A 20,768-nucleotide genomic window follows, 5' to 3' on the forward strand; every position below is an offset into this window, starting at 1 on the left:
AATGACAACAACTCGAGCAAGTAGACTGGCGGAAAACCGTAATCTGTTTCGCAAGAAAGTTCGGGAAGCAACGTCCTACGCAGGATCAGCTGACTAGATGATGATGATGATGATGATGATGACCAGGATCTTGGTCTCCCTAGACACTTCCTTTTATTTTTTGCCTTGCTCTTTGTAAGGATGCACTTCATTGTAACCTTTCACCTTAACAATCATGGCGGCCTCCACAAACAAGCGTCTGATCTACGTTGGTAATCAAAATCAACTTTATACCGTTTATTTGTTTCAATTAGCTTTTAATAGATTGTCAACTTTAATGGCAAACATGCAAATTAGTATTTTTGATGAGCGTAAAAGTGAGATGGATAATCCTGCCTATCAGTTTGAATGAGTGTCCATTGTTGATTTGAAGTTGAAGTTGAATTTGAATTTGAATGAAGTTTATGAGTTTATGATGATGAAGTAGAGAGGTGGGCCTTTGGCTTACCAACCTCCGCTGCACGTCCAACTCGCCTTGAGCATGCATTCACGTCAAATATAAAGATTTTTTTTAAAAACCTACCTCTGTTTCAAAAACTAGCATCTTTCAACTTTCTAAGAAACATTTTGATTTTTCAGAACTTTAGTTCGTTAAAAAAATACGGCCAATCTGACCCGTTGAGTCGAATGAAAACGAAATTTTGTTGTTTACACGGTTCAAAGGAAATGCCGTAAATAAGCTTTCATGGACTTCCTGTGTTGTTTTTAAAGTGTCACGTGACCGTTTTGAGAAATTTGTCGTCTGCTACAAATAATTAGACCGGTAGGGGGTAGATATTTTCGTTGGAGCAAAGAAAAAGTGAGTATTATTTCTTGGACTTGTAGAGAGGCCTAGGGTCCACCAGCAGACCAGTTGATTGAATGAAAGAGAAAAAGGCCTTTTTTATCCGCCGCCGCCACCACCACCTTGAAAGGGGGGGGGGGGGGGGGGGGGGGTGGATGCATGCCGACGAGAGGGAGACGTGTCTCGATTGGTGACCTTGGTGACGTAGAGCATCTCAAGGATGCTGGCAGTTGCAGTTGCAGGTGTTCTTAACCCCTTAACAACGAAGCTAATTTTTTGCTTTTAGATAGTCGTTTGCTTTTATCTTTATTATTGTTAACGGAGAATACAGCGTTTCCACCAAGAGAGTAGTCAGACTATCGCAACTCGGACTTCAATTGTCTATAATAGTTTTGCCGTTACTTGTTTTTTGATGATAGAAGATTTGGTGTTAGGTCAAAGATTGAATTTCGCCGCTAAAAGGTTGCATTGCTACTGGGTTTGCTCTCCCCCCCCCCCCCCCCCCCCCCACCCACTTTTTTTTTTCTTCTTTTTTTTTTTCACCTTAATATTGTTGATTGCTGCTATTTCCTTTTTTATGATTAGCAAGTGCCGTAGGAGTCTCACTGGATGCAGGAGTACTGCAATTAACCCTTTGCCAGTGACACTGATTTTTTTGTTTTTCAAATAATAGTCTTCATTTATATTATTTTTTAATGCAGAAAAAAAACGTTTCCACCATAAGAGCAGTAAGAATATTGATAAAAAGCGCTTTGAGCACGTTGGGTGGATATTGCCCTATATAAAAGCTCAAGTTTTTAAATTGTAATTTGTTTTTTGTCTTTTGATGAAAACGGTAATTTTTTATTTTTGGTCCAAGTAAGATTGATATTCGCCTTTAAAAGGTTAAGTTGTTTTGTTTTTTCAGTTTTTTTGTTTTGTTTTTCAAATGCGGATACGTTGCTTCTTCCTTTTTTTCCTCAACTGGCAAGCTATCGCTGTACTTACCCGCATGGCTTGCACACACAAAAGGATACATCTAGGTCACAATACCTTACATCGAGGTCACAAAATCAGACAACTAGGTCACACATCAAGACATCTCTGTTTCGTTTGTTCCAAGATAGCAAAACAAACCAGACGTCTTGGAGTTCGAAAGAGCTTTCCATAAAATATTTGGTATTTGCAAGACCCCCAGAAACCAATTCCCTATACAGCTCTTGTGCACGGTTACTTATGACCTTGATTTCTTTCGTACCCACCCCAGAATCCCACTTATTGTGTGTTATAGGCAGAACATAACAAATAGCTGGGCTGCCACATACGTGACTAAATTGGCCAAAGAGAGAATCTATACTTTGGCATTAGACACCCATTACCTGATGTCTTGGTTTTTAATCCTAGCCTAGTGAGAGAGAGAAAACAAAACAATCATACATGTATCTGCAAACAGCAGAACGTTTTCATTTTACATTGAGATGGGAAGGGGGAGGGATAACACTATGACAACAGAGAGAGAGAGAGAGGTGGGCGGGGGGATGGGGGGATAGTAAGGGGGAATGGGAAAAGATGAAAGAAACAATGGGTTGCCTGATGACGTAGATCAAAGGATTGTTACAGCGGTGTTCACGGTGCGTACTTCGTGAAATTTTAACCTTTTGCAGTGACACTGATTTTTTTTTATCCAGATTGCTTATGCAGAATAAATCGTTTCCACCAAGAGAACAGTAGTAAGAGTATATTTCGACTCGGGCTTCAATTAAACTATAAATCGCAAAGCTTGTCTTTTAATGATAACATTAAGACTAAGATCTGGAGTTTGGGGAGTGTAAGATGGAATCTCGCCATTAATGGTTAAAATTGTTTTGATTAAAAAAAAAAATTCACACACACACACACACACACACACACACACACACACACGAGCGCGCGCGGTCACGACAGCGAGGACCATCACTGACAGAATGTTGCAACGGTAAACCGGTTTACGTGTACATAGATCCTGAGGCTAGATGCCCCGTTACCATGTACGTAGGCACTCCCAAAAAAAAAAGGAAGAAAGAAAGAGACACACACACACACATACTCACACACACACACACACCACACACACACAGTCTCGCATCCTCTACGAACTAATTTTGCGCACCAATTTTTACTGCACTTATGCACCAAATTGCATACCTATCGAGGGACACTTTTTTCCGTATCTTTTTCTCAATAAACTTTTTAAAAAACCTGGGGCCAGGGTTGCTAGTTTGGCCTCCTGGTGGCTTTTCCCAAGCCATTTGGCCTCCCAAAATTTGGTTTGGCCACTTGGCCTCCTGTAACCAACTTTTTGGCTTCCTCTGACTTTCCCCGTTATATCGTTTTCCTCTGGTACCGGTAAAACTTTGGCAATCTAAATATCTAAATGCAACACATGCTAACGCCACAGATTGCAATGGCGAAATGGTGTTGTGATTAAGGTGAGTACAGCGAATTTTCTTTTTTCTTCTTCAAAAATGGGGGAACTAAATTGTTCAACAAATCTAAAGAGTTTTCGCGAGGCTAAGGTGGGTTTGGTGGTATTTGGCCTCCTGCCGAGGAATCTGGCCTCTTGCTATAGCAGTTTGGTCTCTTACTCAAAAATGATCTGGCAACCCTGCCTGGGGGCGGCACCCTTGATAACAGAAACGAGACCCACACGATTTCGCGAGGAATGAATCATGAAAAAAATTAGGATATAATTTCAACACAACTTTTGAAATTCATCAAGGATTGTCCAGTACCGAATGTTTTTTGATAGAAAACAAATGCATCTGCAAATCTAAACTGCTTTTGACGGTAAGCGGTAAGTTTTTTATTTATTTTTCGATCCAAACGAATGATTTATCCTGGTATAGAAGCTAAGTATTGGTAACACCGGCGCAGCTCTCTAGTTATAGGCACTTGCAAGAATTTTTCAAAATAGTGATATCGGTATTAATTTAGCGTAGAAAAATAAAGGGGAGTGAAACATTTACTAAAGTGAAAAAATTATCGCTCTATCTCAACTAGTTAAAAAGTTATGACCTTTTATGTTGTGAAAAATCTCTATAGAAGCTTATATATAGTAGAGAGGTGCGCCGGTGTTACCGATACTTAGCTTCTATACCAGGATAAATCATTCGTTTGGACAGAAAAATAAATAAAAAACTTACCGCTTACCGTCAAAAGCAGTTTAGATTTGAAGATGCATTTGTTTTAACCATTAATGGCGAGATTCCATCTTACACTCCCCAAACTCCAGATCTTAGTCTTAATGTTATCATTAAAAGACAAGCTTTGCGATTTATAGTTTAATTGAAGCCCGAGTCGAAATATACTCTTACTACTGCTCTCTTGGTGGAAACGATTTATTCTGCATAAGCAATCTGCAGAAAAAAAAACTGTCACTGTAAAAGGTTAAAATTTCACGAAGTACGCACCGTGAACACCGCTGTAACAATCCTTTGATCTACATCATCAGGCAACCCATTGTTTCTTTCATCTTTTCCCATTCCCCCTTACTATCCCCCCATCCCCCCGCCCATCGCTCTCTCTCTCTCTCTCTCTCTCTCACTCTCTCTCTCTCTCTCTCTCTCTCTCTCTCTCTCTCTCTCTCTCTCTCTCTCTCTCTCTCTCTCTCTCTTTCTTTCTTATCATAGTGTTATCCCTTCCCATATCAATGTAAAATGAAAACGTTCTGCTGTTTGCAGATACAGGTATGATTGTTTTGTTTTTTTCTCTCTCACTGGGCTAGGATTAAAAACCAAGACATCAGGTAATTGGTGTCTAATGCCAAAGTATAGATTCTCTCTTTGGCCAATTTAGTCATGCACGTGGCAGCCCAGCTATTTATTATGTTCTGCCTATAACACACAATAAGTGGGATTTTGGGGGTGGGTACGAAAGAAATCAAGGTCATAAGTAACCGTGCACAAGAGCTGTATAGGGAATTGGTTTCTGGGGGTCTTGCAAATACCAAATATTTTATGGAAAGCTCTTTCGAACTCCAAGACGTCTGGTTTGTTTTGCTATCTTGGAACAAACGAAACAGAGATGTCTTGAGGTGTGACCTAGTTGTCTGATTTTGTGACCTGGATGTAAGGTTTTGTGACCTAGATGTATCCTTTTGTGTGTGCAAGCCATGCGGGTATGTACAGCGATAGCTTGCCAGTTGAGGAAAAAAAAAAAAGAAGAAGCAGCGTATCCGCATTTGAAAAACAAAACAAAAAAAACCCTGAAAAAACAAAACAACTTAACCTTTTAAAGGCGAATATCAATCTTACTTGGACCAAAAATAAAAAATTACCGTTTTCATCAAAAGACAAAAAACAAATTACAATTTAAAAACTTGAGCTTTTATATAAGGTAATGTCCACCCAACGTGCTCAAAGCGCTTTTTATCAATATTCTTACTGCTCTTATGGTGGAAACGGTTTTTTTTTCTGCGTTAAAAAATAATATAAATGACGACTATTATTTGAAAACAAAAAAATCAATGTCATTGGCAAAGGGTTAATTGCAGTACTCCTGCATCCTGTGAGACTCCTACGGCACTTGCTAATCATAAAAAAAGGAAATAGCAATCAACAATACTAAGTTGAAAAAAAAAAGAAGAAAAAAAGGAGGAGGGGGGGGAACAGCAAACCCAGTAGCAATGCAACCTTTAGCGGCCAAATTCGATCTTTGACCTAACACCAAATCCTCTTTCATCAAAAGACAAGTAACGGCAAAACGATTATAGACAATTGAAGTCCGAGTTGCTATAGTCTGACTGCTCTCTTGGTGGAAAAGCTGTATTCTCCGTTAACAATAATAAAGATAAAAGCAAACTATTATCTGAAAGCAAAAAATTTGCTTCGCTGTTAAGGGGTTAAGAACATCTGCCAGCATCGTTGACAAGCTCTACGTCACCAAGCCACACGTCTCCCTTTCGTCTTCATCATGCAACCCCCCCCACCCCCCTCTCCACTCTCACGGTGGTGGTGGCGGCGGATAAAAAAGGCCTTTTTTTCTTTTATTCAATCAACTTGACTGCTGGTGGACCCTAGGCCTCTCTACAAGTCCAAGAAATAATACTCACTTTTTCTCTGCTCCAACGAAAATATCTACCCCCTACCGGTCTAATTATTTGTAGCAGACGACAAATTTCTCAAAACGGTCACGTGACACTATAAAAACAACACAGGAAGTCCATGAAAGCTTATTTACGGCATTTCCTTTGAACCGTGTAAACAACAAAATTTCGTTTTCATTCGACTCAACGGGTCAGATTGGCCGATATTTTTTAACGAACTAAAGTTCTGAAAAATCAAAATGTTTCTTAGAAAGGTGAAAGATGCTAGTTTTTGAAACAGAGGTAGGTTTTTTTTAAAAAATCTTTATATTTTACGTGAATGCATGCTCAAGGTGAGTTGGACGTGCAGCGGAGGTTGGTAGGCCAAAGGCCCACCTCTCTAGTTATAGGAAAATATGTGACCAAAACACAGCAACCCAATGGATAATCAAATATAATTCAGAAACGGCTTCAGATACAACTTTGAAATTTTTACATGTGGTAATTCAACATCTCTGTAATACATTGCAAACAGAAAAATAATTATTTATTGAGAGAGAAAGGTATAGTTTAGGAAAAATAGATCACGACATGCAAATGAATGACCTATTGGAAGTTTGGAAAAGTCGACAATTAAATATTTATTCACTTGTAGATAGACCAAATACACCACTGAATCGGCGTCATTTAGTTATTCACTTTGAACTTTTCAAAATGAAAATAGACCTCATAAAAGCAAAGATATGGACTGACAAATGTTTGAGGTGGTATTAGTGTTTAAAATGATCGAAAATAGGTGATTTTAAAAACTTCCGCTCCCCCGTTCCCCTAAATTGGACAGACGTCCGTCAAAGGATGAAAATCGTCAAAATCAACAGTGAAAAATCAATCGGAAAAAAAGGGAAGAGAATTGTAAATTATAAAATGAATGCATGGACATGAAAACGCCAATTAATTAAATAATTTAAAACAAAAATAAGTTCCATAAATGGAATATATTGTAAGATATAAAGATGTAAACTTTTGATGTGGATTGACGAAGTTATCTCTCAAACGCAGCAGACGACAGGAAGTGAATCAGTATATAGAAAATGGCAGCTTCTGTAAACAATCGAGGCCAATTACTGTTGTTTGGGAGCTCTAACTTTTGAGTGCAAACATATTTTGCTCTGAAATTTTTAGAGAAGCTACTTTAATATGTATCTCAGAAGGACTTGTTTTTATTAAGAAGGACCATCTCTGGTTTAAAAGTTATAAGCGTTTAAACACATATACTCTCTTTACACAGAGATTTCTCAAAATCATGATATAAAAAGATAATAATATTAGAATCATTGTATGTAGAATTTTATGCCCTTTCCAATGATATATAATACATGCCATTTCATTCCACTGAGAAAGAAGAATGAACATTTTAAAATCACTCCTAAATTTTTTCCCCTCAAAAACGGAAGCAGAAGTCCTCGACTGTTTTCAACTTGCGAGAGCTACTTCTTGCAAGTGTTTAGTAGTTAGACTAGGCACCTAAATTTAAATCTGTGTCACAGTTCTCCCATTCACCTGTGTGACCGCTAGTTATCGTTTGTGAGCTGCAGGCTAAAACCATGACTTTGTTAAATTGAGATATCTCTGGTGTTTATTTACAGAATTGGATTGGATAAATTAAATACCAAAATAAAGGGCATTGAACTTGAACGCTCTATCATTTTGTACAAGTACCGTTTCCCTCCTTAAATTCATTTAGAAGATATTGTAATGGAAAGATAGCTTAATTTTAGTGGGCAATAAAATCAAGCCGTTTATCATCATTCATGAATGATGAATTTGAATGAAGTCCAATTCCAATGACGACAATGTAATTTTTAATGAAGTCGGCAGTCTGAATCTGAAGTGAAATATAGGTCAAGTTTATTTCCCGAGCGTTATGAGCGCAGTGTTCGGAGAAATAGAAATCACGTTTATTTCCCGAGCGTTCGGAGAAATAAAGTTCAAGTTTATTTTATTTAATTATTTTCCCGAACGTTCTGAGAAATAGACCTGGTCCTTATAGTAATAGAGTTATGATAAACAAGTAAAAGGAGAAGGGTTGTGAATCATACTGATGAGTATACCTAATGCTTCTATTTCTGCCACACTTCGCTATATTATACTATGGTGGCGTTTTTATGCACCTCCATTGAAGGTGTACAAAACGCACCGTTTTTATGCACCTCCATTTGAGGTGTACAAAAAACGCACCGTTTTTATGCACCTCCATTGGCGGTGATGGTTAATTAATGAAAATGTTGCTGCATACGTCCATGAGGTTTAAATAGTTTTAGATTGTTGTTAGCTAGCTGATTAGTGATTACCGATGTACGTTTATACAATGAAAATAAGTTCATGAATAATCACAATAATTTAAAAATTCAAAGTTGAAAAGAAACATGACACACACGTACGGATCTCAAATAAATAAAGAATTTTAGAAAATTAAAATCGAAAGTTTTTTTTAAACATGATTAAAAGTTTTTGAACAACAAAAAGAAGAAAAAATAAAAACAAAAATGATGTCTTTCTCAATAAAGTAAACTTTAAAAAAAAAAAATTACACAATGTGAATCGAACCCAGTACTTTCAAGGTTAAAGTCTGACAGCTTGTCCACTGCGCTACAGAGCCACCTAACTGTTCATCACATTTAACAAGGTCTTTCTAAAAAAATATTTTATCTTCAACTTCAATGCAACTTCTATTTTCTGGTTCTGTATTTCGATTTTTTAGAATGATATTATTTTTATATAAATTTATTAAGAAATACATCCTACAGTTGTTACAATATAACTTAACTTTTGCCATGTCCAAATACAGCAACACAATATTGCTGATGAAATTGGGTGGGATGCGCATGCGTGACGGAGGTGTATAAAAACGATCCGCTAAGATACACCGTGAGCGGAGGTGCATAAAAACACCACGTTATACTATAGTGTCGCTGCTAAAAGCAAGAGTCCTTATATTTATAACATTTCAATTATTATCAAAAGACTTTTCTTCAAATTTGAATGGATGTAATAAAATAATATTTCTGTCAAGATTTCACCGAAAATAATCTTTACAATTTTTTTTTTTTTGCGGGGCCATTTTTTGAGGTACACCTCTCTATATCTCAACACTCAGTTTACACCATCTGCATTATTAATGCCTACCGCTAGTCAGAATGTTATGTGATGGAGGATGCCTATTCCTGAAATCTTCCATTAGATTCTTGTACTTATATTTATATCCCAGATTGTTTCCATCCCATTGTTGGAAAAATACATCTTTCATACCAATGCCAATTATTGTAAAGCGCTTTAGTAGATAGTGTGCTATATAAATGCTCTAGATAACACAATAATAGATTTAATCCCTTGGCTCAGAGTCTTTGCTTTGTACCTGAAAGGTACCGATCGATCACCCGTCACTGCACTGTGTGGCCTTGAGCAAGTCACCTCGCCCTAGCTCATTTTGCGGCGCTGCATTGCGGCTGATGCCTAGGTTAATCCTGTGTTTCTTTGGAATAGACCCTAGAGACAAATTTCCCTTATATGGGATGAATAAAAGGAGTTTATTTATTTATTTATAATAGTTTTCAGACGTGTAAACTTGTAAATGCTGATACTCCAGCAATGTTGGTGATAAATATGATATTTTAAAAAATTCTTACAATGTTTGCTTTCCTCTCACTCACAGGTGGATGTGCAGAAGAAGTGGATGACAAAATTCTTCACACAGCCTTCATTCCATTTGGAGACATTGTTGATATTCAGCTTCCCCTGGACTATGAGACTGGTTAGTCATTGCTACATGTTGATTTATCACAAAGAAAACAAAAACAAAACAAATAAAGATAAAAAATAGTGCTTTGAGCACCTTTGCATGCAATTACCAGATTGTGTGGAGAAAAAAATGATTTCATATTGTATATATGTAATGTATTTGGTTACTTTTGTTATATCTGGCAACTGAGCCAACCATCAAGTGGTTAAAATAAAAATGGCTGAGTCCTAAAATCAAGTCTTAAGTCTTCTGTCTTTGTCTATTACTATATACCATAGTCATATAATTTGAGTCTGAATAGCCATGGGAGACTATTCAGACTCTGAGTCCGAATAGCCTCAGCCTTCCTATAAACTTAAAACGTTACAGTATATTGCATTCATCAAAGAATATTTTTTCTCATATTGCCTAATCATTTAAGTAGAAATCCAGATCTATTCATTTACTTGTTTTATTTTTTTTTTTTCCTTTCAGAAAAACACAGAGGTTTTGCCTTTATTGAGTTTGAAAGTGCAGAGGTGGGACTTTTAAACATTTGATTTTACTAAAATATTCCATGAATGTTGTCTCTTTGAATGTCTTGAGTAGAAGAAGTAGTAGTAGTAGTAGTAGTAGTAGTAGTAGTAGTAGTAGTAGTAGTAGTACTTCAGAGCCATTGCTATAGCGTGAAACAGAATATAACAATTGCTTGCTATCCTTTGGATAGGCTGTATATATATGAATGGGTTTTTTTTTTATCATATTTGAATAGATTCGTTTTGAAATTTAAAAATTCAAAGCAACTCCATTTTTTCCCCCATATATATTATAAATGATTAGTGAGATTGAGAGGGGGTCCTGATAGCTCAATTGGTAGAGCACTCTCTTCACAGCCAAAGGACCGACATCAATCCAAGGTGAAGTCGAGATTTTTTTCCAACCCGGTCCACCCTAAAGTGATTGGGTAGCTGGCAGAAAGCACTTTGTGATAGACTAGCTTCCTATTGAGTATTGAGCATAGTAAAGAAAAATATTGATTATAATTATATTGGTACTTTTCTGTTTTTTATTGGTTTTTGGTCTTACAAATGCTCAATATCTCAGTACGCCTGGAACAGGTCAAGTTTAGATTTTAAATGAGAGTAAAATTATTTTTAATAATAGCTTTGATCATATTTCTATTTCATTTTAAAATCAGATTTATTTGTATAAGTTTAAAGTTGTCTTTAATTTCAAAATTATTTTTACCAATCCTTTTTTGTTTTTTTTTTCATCCGTAGGATGCAGCCCATGCCATCGACAACATGGTAAGAATTTCTTCCAATCTCGCCATTAAAGGGTTACAATCAAAGTTTGATCTCAACGATTGCTCTGCTTGATATAAATAATCTATAAGTGTTAGAGCTATAATGTGGGTGATTTTTTCTTTGTTTTTTGTTGTTCTTGTTTTTTTTTGTTATCATTATCATTCATGATCAATAATGCATGTTTGAGTGATAAATGTGCTGCCTGATATATTTTTTTGATTTCTTTATCGTTCTGCTTTATTTTGAAAGTGGTGTCCGTTTATATATGTGTGTGTATGTGTTAATGTTGTGTTCGTGTTTAATTCAAGTAGGTATGTCACTTTTTTTTTTTTATCACTGCTGGCTTTTCTGTTTCGTGAGAGATGGAAGGATTCTGTGTAAATATCAATAAATCATATATTGAGATCCTAATGGAGAGTATCAGCAGACTTAATAACATTTCATATAAACTTGATTTTACTGTCTAGAATTATGAATGTTGGTGGAAACAATGACAATAGGACTTGTTATGAGTTGTCATTTTTAATAGAGAAAGCTTCGATGATTTACTTAAGTAACAATGGGTTTGAGTAAATTGTTTCATCCATCAAGTTCAAAACTGTAAAAATAATCAGTAAATTGTTTCATCCATCGAATTCAAAACTGTAAAAATAAAGTAAAAAGTAGTCCATCAAATCACAGACCTTTATCATTTATATACTTAAAAATAATCAATAAAACAGGCAGTAACAATTTCTTTCTACCCTTTTGACAGGATCCTAATCTTTTACAATGTTCCTTCCGTCAGATCTAACACTACTCAATCACTGAAAGATAAGTGGACATAGAATTTTCTGCAAAATGCCTTTCCTTAAGAGTATGTCTTGGAAGTGTCAAATCCCCAGCTTTAAGGCTTGATCCCAACCTATATTGATAATCGAAGACAATACCAAAAGGGTTTTGTAGAAGAAAGAAAGAAATGTTTCACACAGTGTGGCTCAGCGGTATGGTCTTTGCTTCTTCGTACCGGAAAGGCATCAAGTTTGAACATTCCAGTCTTCCCTTTGAATAAATAGACCAAAAGAAACAAATTTCCCTAAGGGATCATTAAAGGGAATTTTACCTTTATCTTTAGAACTTTTTTATTAGGAAAGCAGTGCATTTCCGACTTGATTTGTCATAAGTAATGGCAGGCAACATAAAGTTGATTTTAACAAGTCTTTTTACATTGTTTTGATTTCTTCTTTTAGAACGATTCTGAATTGTTTGGAAGAACAATAAGGGTCAATCTGGCAAAGCCCCAAAAAGTAAAAGAGGGTGCATCCAGGGCTGGTGAGTCGTGTTTTCGTAGAATTAGAATTTCAGCACAATTACTATCAATAATATCTTTAACAATAGAAAATCTGGAAAGTAATTTTGTAAAATCTTCACAATGGTAGTAATAGTGATTATATAATAACATAGGTAAATGGTGCTATTAACAATAATAATGAGGATGATTATGATGATGATAATAATAATAGATAGCTAATAATAATAATAATAATATAATATTAATAATAATACATTGTCGTAAAATAAAATATACCAAAATTCAATACGTCATATTATAAGTGTTATATTATGATCACATTTTGACTTTTTTTATTGCTTAAATTTTTTTTTCTGTAATATGTCTTGTTAGTTTGGGCTGATGACACCTGGTTACAGCAGCACGCTGGTGAAACTCTGACAAACACGGGAGGTGAAGAGGCCACTGAGAATGGGAAGGAAGACACAGAACAGGCCAAAGGAGAGAAACGAGAAGCTGAACAGGTATGTTTAGTGTGAGCTAAAAATTTGACTCTTTAGGGTTGTCCAATTGAAAATCCAAATTAAAAGAAATTATCTAAAACTAGCTTATCTAAAAGTAGCCGGCAGAAATGCACCGGGAAAACTAAGGAAGTCTTGTATAGGAAATGTGGAGGCAACAAAAAGATAATCAACTGTTCGATAATGGCCCTTGAGCGTGAAGAATGGCATTCCATGACATTCAACCTCTGTATGGAGACGGAACTCTGGTAAGTAAGTATCTAAAACATTAAATTGTCGGGTTGCCGACTCTTGATCTTAGCGAGATCAGTTTTGGTAGGTGGTGTATGATGCAGTGTCAGACAAAGTGTTCCATGTCGTATTCATGGTCCTATTTTTGGGTAAAGGGGAACCCTCCATAGTTCGCACTATTCTTTGTGTTGATTGATTGGGGTTAAACAATTTTTTTAATATTTTTGAACTTCAAGTTGCAGTATTTATTCTGTAGTGTCTGACAAAGCAAATAGAATAAGTCAGAGAGAAAAAAAATGAAAGTCGTTATGACCGGAAAATGAAAATGAAAATGGTTGGGGTTTTTTTGGAGGGGGGGGGGGGGGGGGGATGGATTTTTTTTTCATGCATTGGCATAATTGCCTCGATTAGCAAAATATCCTTCAATTATGACATTGATTTTCTAATCTTAATCTGTGTAAATTACATAGTTGTGTTGGTGATTGGATTGAAGATTTGGTGGATTTCGCAGCATTTCTGATGTTTGTTTCGTTTGTGTGTTTTTTTTCCCTAGCCCTTTTCAATGTCATTTTTTTAAAACTATAAGTACAGTTTGAAAACTCAAATCGTTGTTTTCTGAGAGAAAATTAGTTACCCTCAATGTTGTGAGAGAATATCCATGCTCATACATCATGAAAATTGGTGATATTTCCAGGTTTCTGCCAGCCCAGCAAAGAAGTCTCGTCCTAATGAAGGCAACCCACAGGTATTCATGGCCATCAAGGTTGGATCCAAGGAAGTTGGCAGACTTGTTATGGAGTTGAGGGCTGATGTTGTTCCCAAAACTGCAGGTATCTTTTCAATTAAGACAGTTGCTTTTTTACTTATGACGTTTTTTATCTCACTTATTTTACACATGATTATAAACACAATCACACAAGTACACACACACAAATACTAATAATAATAATAATAATAATAATAATAATAATAATAATAATAATAATAATAATAATAATAATAATGATAATAGTAATAATAATAATAATGATAATAATAGTAATAATAATAATAATAGTAATAATAATAATAATGATAATAATAGTAATAATAATGATAATAATAGTAATAATAATAATAATAATAGTAATGATAATAATAATGAAGCATTTATAAAGCGCACACTTCCACTCAAAGGTGCTCAGGGCACTATGAAAAAAACTTTTAAAAAACACATAAATACACAACTCACAAACAGAAAAAATACACAATTATGTACTTGTTCTAATATGAGTGAATGGTAGTGTTTTAATTTATATGAAAAAGGATAAAAATGTTTTTGGGTTGCCTTATTAGTGGTGTTGATTACTGACTTGATGGTAGTGTTTATTATTGACCTATAATATATTTTTTTCTTATCTCAGTCATATGTGAGTGTGAGTCAGTCACACCTTGATTCACATTTTAAAAGTATTAGTAAGCTTCGCAGCCCGAATGACGCTTGCTGAGAATTGTGTGATTCAGCCATAGTCATATGTGAGTGTGAGTCAGTCACACCTTGATTCACATTTTAAAAGTATTAGTAAGCTTCGCAGCCCGAATGACGCTTGCTGAGAATTGTGTGATTCAGTCATAGTCGATGAGTAGGTATAGATTTTTTAAAAAATGATATATCGTGTTTTTCTCCAGAAAATTTCCGATGTTTGTGTACTCATGAAAAAGGCTTTGGGTTTAAAGGGTCATCCTTCCATCGCATCATCCCACAGTTTGTATCCTTTTTGTAGGTGATATAGACATTGATTCACCTTTAACCCGATTCACCTTTAACCCTTCACTGGTGAGATCATATCATACTTTATTTACTAACAGAGGAATAACAGTGATGCTTCATCCTAAAAGATATCAGTGTTTTCTTTCTCAGGGTGACATTGGTTAGTTCTGCAGTTTGACAGATAAAAAGATTGAAGAATTTATGTTTTTAAGGCGAAGCAGTCCTTTTGTTTATAATGAAATGATTAACCATTTATTTATTTTTAAAAAAATTGTGATAAATCATTGGTTATTTTGTACCTTGTGGTTATTAACACTACAGAAATGGCCTGGACTGATTTTTTTAAAATTATGAGCTGGAAAACCGGCTTTTTGAAATTTTTTGTCTGATCTTGTTCAGTATTGGTGAATTTATTTTTTAAAGGGGGAAAACATTGGTTGTTTAAAGGCAACAGGTAAGGGGCAGCTAGATGGATATAATGTATCTTTTATTATGTGGTCTTGTGGTATGACACTTGCTTTCGGATCAGAAGGTTCTGGATTCGAGCCTCGCTCGGCGCATATTTGAATTCTCTGAAAGGCTCTTTACTCACAATCTCTCACCGCACTCAGGTGTAAAATGAGTACCTGGTCGTTAACAGCGTTGTCTCTGTCAAAATAAAAAATTGTAATATCGTCCAACAGGCGTCATGTCTCGTTTTACATGTTACCCGTTGCTGTTGGTCAGGGACCCTTTGTAAAGCTTTTTGAGCACGTTTAGTGGATTGCGCTATATAAAAGCTCAAGTTTATGATTTAAAGATGATTGATCCCACTTGGTGATGAGAAGCTTTACATGAAATATTTCATATAAGCTCTTTATGAGAACAATTTTCAGGCTTTTTAAAAATTGTAACAAAGGGCATCTCTGAAAGGTTCTGTCCTTTGATGCAGGGTTTTTGTTTTCCTTAACAAGTTTAGATGTGTCAAGGTGGAGACTTCACAAAGCACAATGGTACTGGGGGCAAGAGTATCTACGGCACCAAATTTGCTGATGAGAATTTTACACTGAAACACACAGGGGCTGGTAAGTGTGTGATCCAGAAATAATGATTAACAAAAATGAATTTATATCAACTTTAAGAAAGAACATAATACCAAATACGGAATGTATCAGACTTAATATTCTTCTTCAGTCAAAACCAAAAACAAAATAAACATAAAATCGCTTAAAATCCTGAGTGATGACAGAGAAATAGATAGATTTTAAGGATGTTCTCATGTTTTTATGGTTTTTGTTATTGGCTGAAGAAAGTTGTTTTTTTTTTTAGCCCAAAACGTTCCATGTTTGGTATTTTGTTCTTTTTTGAAGGTGCTACATTCAATTTTGTTCATTACTTTTTACAGTCCACAGCTTCTAGCAGCTTGATGTCACTTTGACCCAGAAATAATGATTGGATGCCATGAATTCTTTAAAGGTTGAGACCGACATGAACATATTTGCAGGTCTGATAACCAGACGCATTTATAGGCTCATTTTAACATTGTTGTAATGGAGAATATTTTGTGTTGGTTTGAGAGTGTTTCCATTACAACAATGAAACCATAACAATTTGGGTCATCAGACCTGCAAATATGTACACCTCGGTTGAGACAAAAGAGGCTTAAATTTGTAGTGAAAAGACTTCATAAATTCTTTATTTGTAATTATTTATTATATGGAAACTGTGCTTGTTTCAACCCCTTCTGACCATCTCTGTTTTGGTCATTCAAGACCAGAAGATTCTGTCAATCGCCTTATTAGTGGGGGTAAAACCATTTTCAGGTCAATTGAAAATTTCAAATTCTATTGTTTATATATACTGTATACAATTATTCCAAAGTGCTTAGATGGGAGGGGGGAAGGAAGGTAAATGTCATTTATATTGTGATGTTGAATGCAACTGTTGTTTCATCAAAAGTAAAGATAGCATAGACGTGTATGGGTAAAAAAAAATCAATTAAAAGAACACCCATTTCTTTGTTCCCCATCACAATCTATTCAGTGTAAGGGAATTACCTTCCCATAGTGGGCAGGGAGGTACTTGTTGTGTCTTCTATCCCCATGTATCTGTTTTCCAAAAGCTTTCTTTCAATTGGAAAGAGATTACTTAGTTTTGTCCTTACCTTGGCTGGAAGGGAAACAGTCGGATGTATGGTTATAGTTTTGGGAGATGATATTTCTTTGCTTGTAAATCATCTCTGTTATGTACTGTTATTTATTTATTTTTAACATGTGATTTGTAAACATTTGAGTTTATTCCTCTTTGTGGGATCTTGTGCTGGTGTCTGGGAAAGACTTTTAGATGATCTCAAACTAAGTACACTGAGAGTGTACTCTTGGAATCTACATCTGTTCCCTATTTGAACCATTCTCCTTTGCCTTACTTTTTCCTCACATCTAGAATGTTTTTTACTTTCCAACTTTCTTCCTTTGTACTGCCGCTGATATGACCTAAATCTGTTACAGCACTGTAAAACCCTTAACAACCAAAATAAAACATACCGGAATTACAAGTCTATATTTGGATTTGCTTTTTTTTTTTCTTCTCAGGTACTCTCTCTATGGCCAACTCAGGACCTAATACAAATGGATCTCAGTTTTTTTTAACCACAGAGAAAACAGACTGGTGAGTTGTAAATGTTTCCCAATTAAATGTTAAATCATCAAAAATCACATCATATTCAATGGAATGCTCTTTTTGTTTATATTTTCATGGATGCCCTTTTAATCTTTTCCAGTTATTTGTTAAGTCATCAAAAATCAGATCGTATTCAATGGAATGCTCTTTTTGTTTATATTTTCATGGATGCCATTTTAATCTTTCCTTTATTTGTTAAATCATCCAAAATCACATCGTATTCTATGAAATGCTCTTTTTGTTTATATTTTCATGGATGCCCTTTTTCCGGCTTTTTTATAAATTTGCTGGCTGATCTTAGTCTTAGTTACTATTGGTGATTTTATTTTTAAATGAAAGAATTGGTTGTTTAAAGGCAATGGTTATGGGGAAGCTAGGTGGATATGTGTCATTTTCTATGATTTAAAGGTGATACCATTTGATGGATAGAAGCTTCACATGAAATATGTTCATATATTTGCTCTTTGCAAGAGAAATTTTCAAGCTTTTTTTTTATTTTAGCAAAGGGCATCCCTGGTAATTGTTTTATTTATGGAGTGCTTTACTGTGTTAAATTAACACTCATTGTATGATTTTAAAGCAAATTATTGTAAGGGAATTAACTATCTGAAAAGACTGGTCGTAAACATTTGTAATATTTCCCTTTAAATTAATCCCTAGACCACTGTTCTACTATAGTATTTGTAACATGCATTATTCAATTTAAAAAAATACTTTTTTTTCTCATTATTTGACTAGAAAGTGTTTGAAATTGCCCAATCATTATATTTAATTGAAAATTATGATCATTAAAAAAAATGTGTTTTATAATTAGCTGTTTCAGTGTCGTTTTTTAATTGTTTTATTTATTAATTAATTTTGTTAGAGTGAGGTTCGATCTTTATATTGTTCGTTTCTTGGTCTTATCCAAGACAAATCCTACATTATATTTGCTTTGTCTATTTCAGGCTTGATGGCAAACATGTTGTGTTTGGAAGAGTTATTGAAGGCATGGATATTGTCAGAAAAATGGAGGTAAAGTCAAATCATGCTGCCAGCTGGTTTTACAGTTTTTTTGTTTGTTTTATTGAGAGGGCGGGGGGGGGGGGGGGGGGGGGGGGCTGGAAAATATGGGAGCTTTGACATGTTTTAAAAGTTTTCTAGGTTTTAATTTTTTTTTTACATTGGATTTTGGTCTGGACTCATATGTGAATGAGTACCTGGTTATACGAAGTTTGAGACATTGTACGAATACTGTTGCTTCACAGGCACCTTGCACCATATGGAATGAAATAATTGTTCCTTATGGCTTGCTGAGACCTAATGAAGCATTTGAAGTGCACAGAAATCTGTCAGTCCTTGGAAATGACCTGTATAAATGGTCATATTTATTTATTTATTTTAGTTATTTATCTTTTAAAATAACAAACAGCGAACCACAATTAATCTATAATCTAGCCACCATAATTCTTTTAAAAGGATGACTGTAACTGTAACCGATTTTTTCAGATCTCGACTGCACAAAGGTCTGAAAAAAAAGTCGGTGAATAAAACTTAAATAGAACTGATTTTCTGACAACTGACATAGTGACTTGACATTTCGATTTCATCACTTGATTTGTCTCCCTTTTTCAGGCTGTCGGATCAAAAGGAGGAAAACCGACACAGAAAGTGACAATCCTTGATTGTGGGGAACTTGTCTGACGTTGAATGTGTTTTTACGTGTTGGTGTGAGATGTGTGATGTTGAAGGAGTGATGTGCGTTCTAAGCCTAGGCTGTACATGGTAGATGTGAGAGATGTTTTATTGACGTCAGGTGATGGATGCATTATGGGTGTTAGGATGTTTGAATAAATTGATGCTCTTCAACTATGTGAATTTGGAATATGTCTGACATTGAATGTGTTTTTACGTGTTGGTGCGATATGTGTTGCATTGTGTCACCATAGTGTGTGTATGTGTGTGTAAAGCTAAAGCTGCTCATAGTTGATATGAGAGGTGTTTTATGATGCCAGGTGAATGGCATGCACTATGGGTGTGAGGATGTTTGAATAAGTAGGTGCTCTTAGACTGTGTGACAGATGAGAGGTGTATGCACTATGGCTGTGATGTAATTGGTGAACTATGAACGGGTGTGTGGTAGTAGATATGTGGTATGGGTATGAGTGTGACAGGAATTCTATGGATGTACGTTGTGAGATGAATGTTGCCTGGTGGACAGTACAATAGAGGTGAAATGGATGTATAACAGTAGACTTTGATCTCAGATTCAGCAGAAGGGGGGGGGGGGGGGGGGGGGGGGGAAGAAAAATAACACAAAACAAATTTTATCGTTTTGTTAGATATTTGCAAATTAACAATATCAATGGAACCTTGAATTCAAGAAGATCCAATTGACATTTTGTATAAAACCTTCTGCATGAGTGAAGGTCAGTTCTTGTTATTTTTGAGGTCTGGTGTAGTGCAAGGTAAATGATATTATTCAGTAGAATCATAAGAATTTTATTATTTTTATTTTCTCTCTTTGCATTGGAGTTCTTGCTGGATCTGAGCACCACTGTATACTAATAACCAACCCTCAGTCCTTCTGATCTTGTTGTAATAGAGGTGGTTCAATATACACTGTTTTGAGATAGCTGTATCCTCATGGGTAAAGGTCGATTGAATTATTGCTGGATTTGGTATCCACGAATGTTGAATTGATTGCCAAATATGATTATAATAAATTGTTACATTAATACTACAGTGTATTGTTGTTTTGTTTCAATTTGTTGATTGGCAGATGAACATTGAGTTTTTAGGTTTGTTGCGTTTTGAAATCTTGGAGGAAAAGCAATAGATTCTAGGCTCTGGCAAAATGCCATTTTTGTAACATTTGACACAGGAAGAAGAAAGATAATGATATTAATTTTTTTTTTTTGAAAGTGATATGGAAACAATTTGTTTTTCATTAGTTTTCCTGTGAGTTAAAGATAAAATGATTTGGAGTCCAAGAGACTGGAACTAAAGTACAGTGGAATCTGTATAAAGCCAACACTTCTTATTGGTCCCAAACTTTCTGTTATTTATCTAATTGTGTCCATTGATAATGGATAAAATCAACCATTCTTTGTCGTCCGACGGTGTTGAGTTTATCGGAATTCCACCGTATAGCTGGACAGGTTTCTTTAAAGCTGACTTTTTTTTTGAAATTCTACAAATTCCCTCCATATTCAGTTCATTAGTATTTTACATATTGATGCAATACTCACCTGTTCTGTCCATCAGATCAATCATAGTGACACACAAAACTAGGTGTAACGTTACATGTTTATACATGTAGTCTGATTGAGAGAATTTAGCCAACAACTGATCACCCAATTTAGGGTCCAAAAACAACTACAAAGACCAAAGTGACGACAACTTCATTT

At 35.3% G+C, this 20,768-nt stretch overlaps 1 protein-coding gene across 1 annotated transcript; it reads left to right on the forward strand.

The window, feature by feature from the left end:
- The first annotated feature begins 205 nt into the window (after nt 1–205).
- Nucleotides 206–20,105, forward strand: LOC144963180 (peptidyl-prolyl cis-trans isomerase E-like). Its single transcript, XM_078896904.1, has 12 exons — nt 206–251; nt 9,577–9,675; nt 10,138–10,181; nt 10,923–10,949; nt 12,179–12,260; nt 12,613–12,743; nt 13,666–13,801; nt 14,640–14,719; nt 15,680–15,785; nt 17,292–17,367; nt 18,327–18,393; nt 18,994–20,105. Exons 1-12 carry the CDS (start codon nt 215–217, stop codon nt 19,060–19,062), a joined length of 954 nt encoding a protein of 317 aa, XP_078753030.1. The 5' UTR covers nt 206–214; the 3' UTR covers nt 19,063–20,105.
- The last annotated feature ends 663 nt before the right edge of the window (nt 20,106–20,768 follow it).

The sequence above is a fragment of the Berghia stephanieae genome, chromosome 1, assembly GCF_034508935.2.
Source record: "Berghia stephanieae isolate SIO BIC M18660-M18661 chromosome 1, UCSD_Bste_1.3, whole genome shotgun sequence".
NCBI classification, from domain to species: domain Eukaryota; kingdom Metazoa; phylum Mollusca; class Gastropoda; order Nudibranchia; family Aeolidiidae; genus Berghia; species Berghia stephanieae.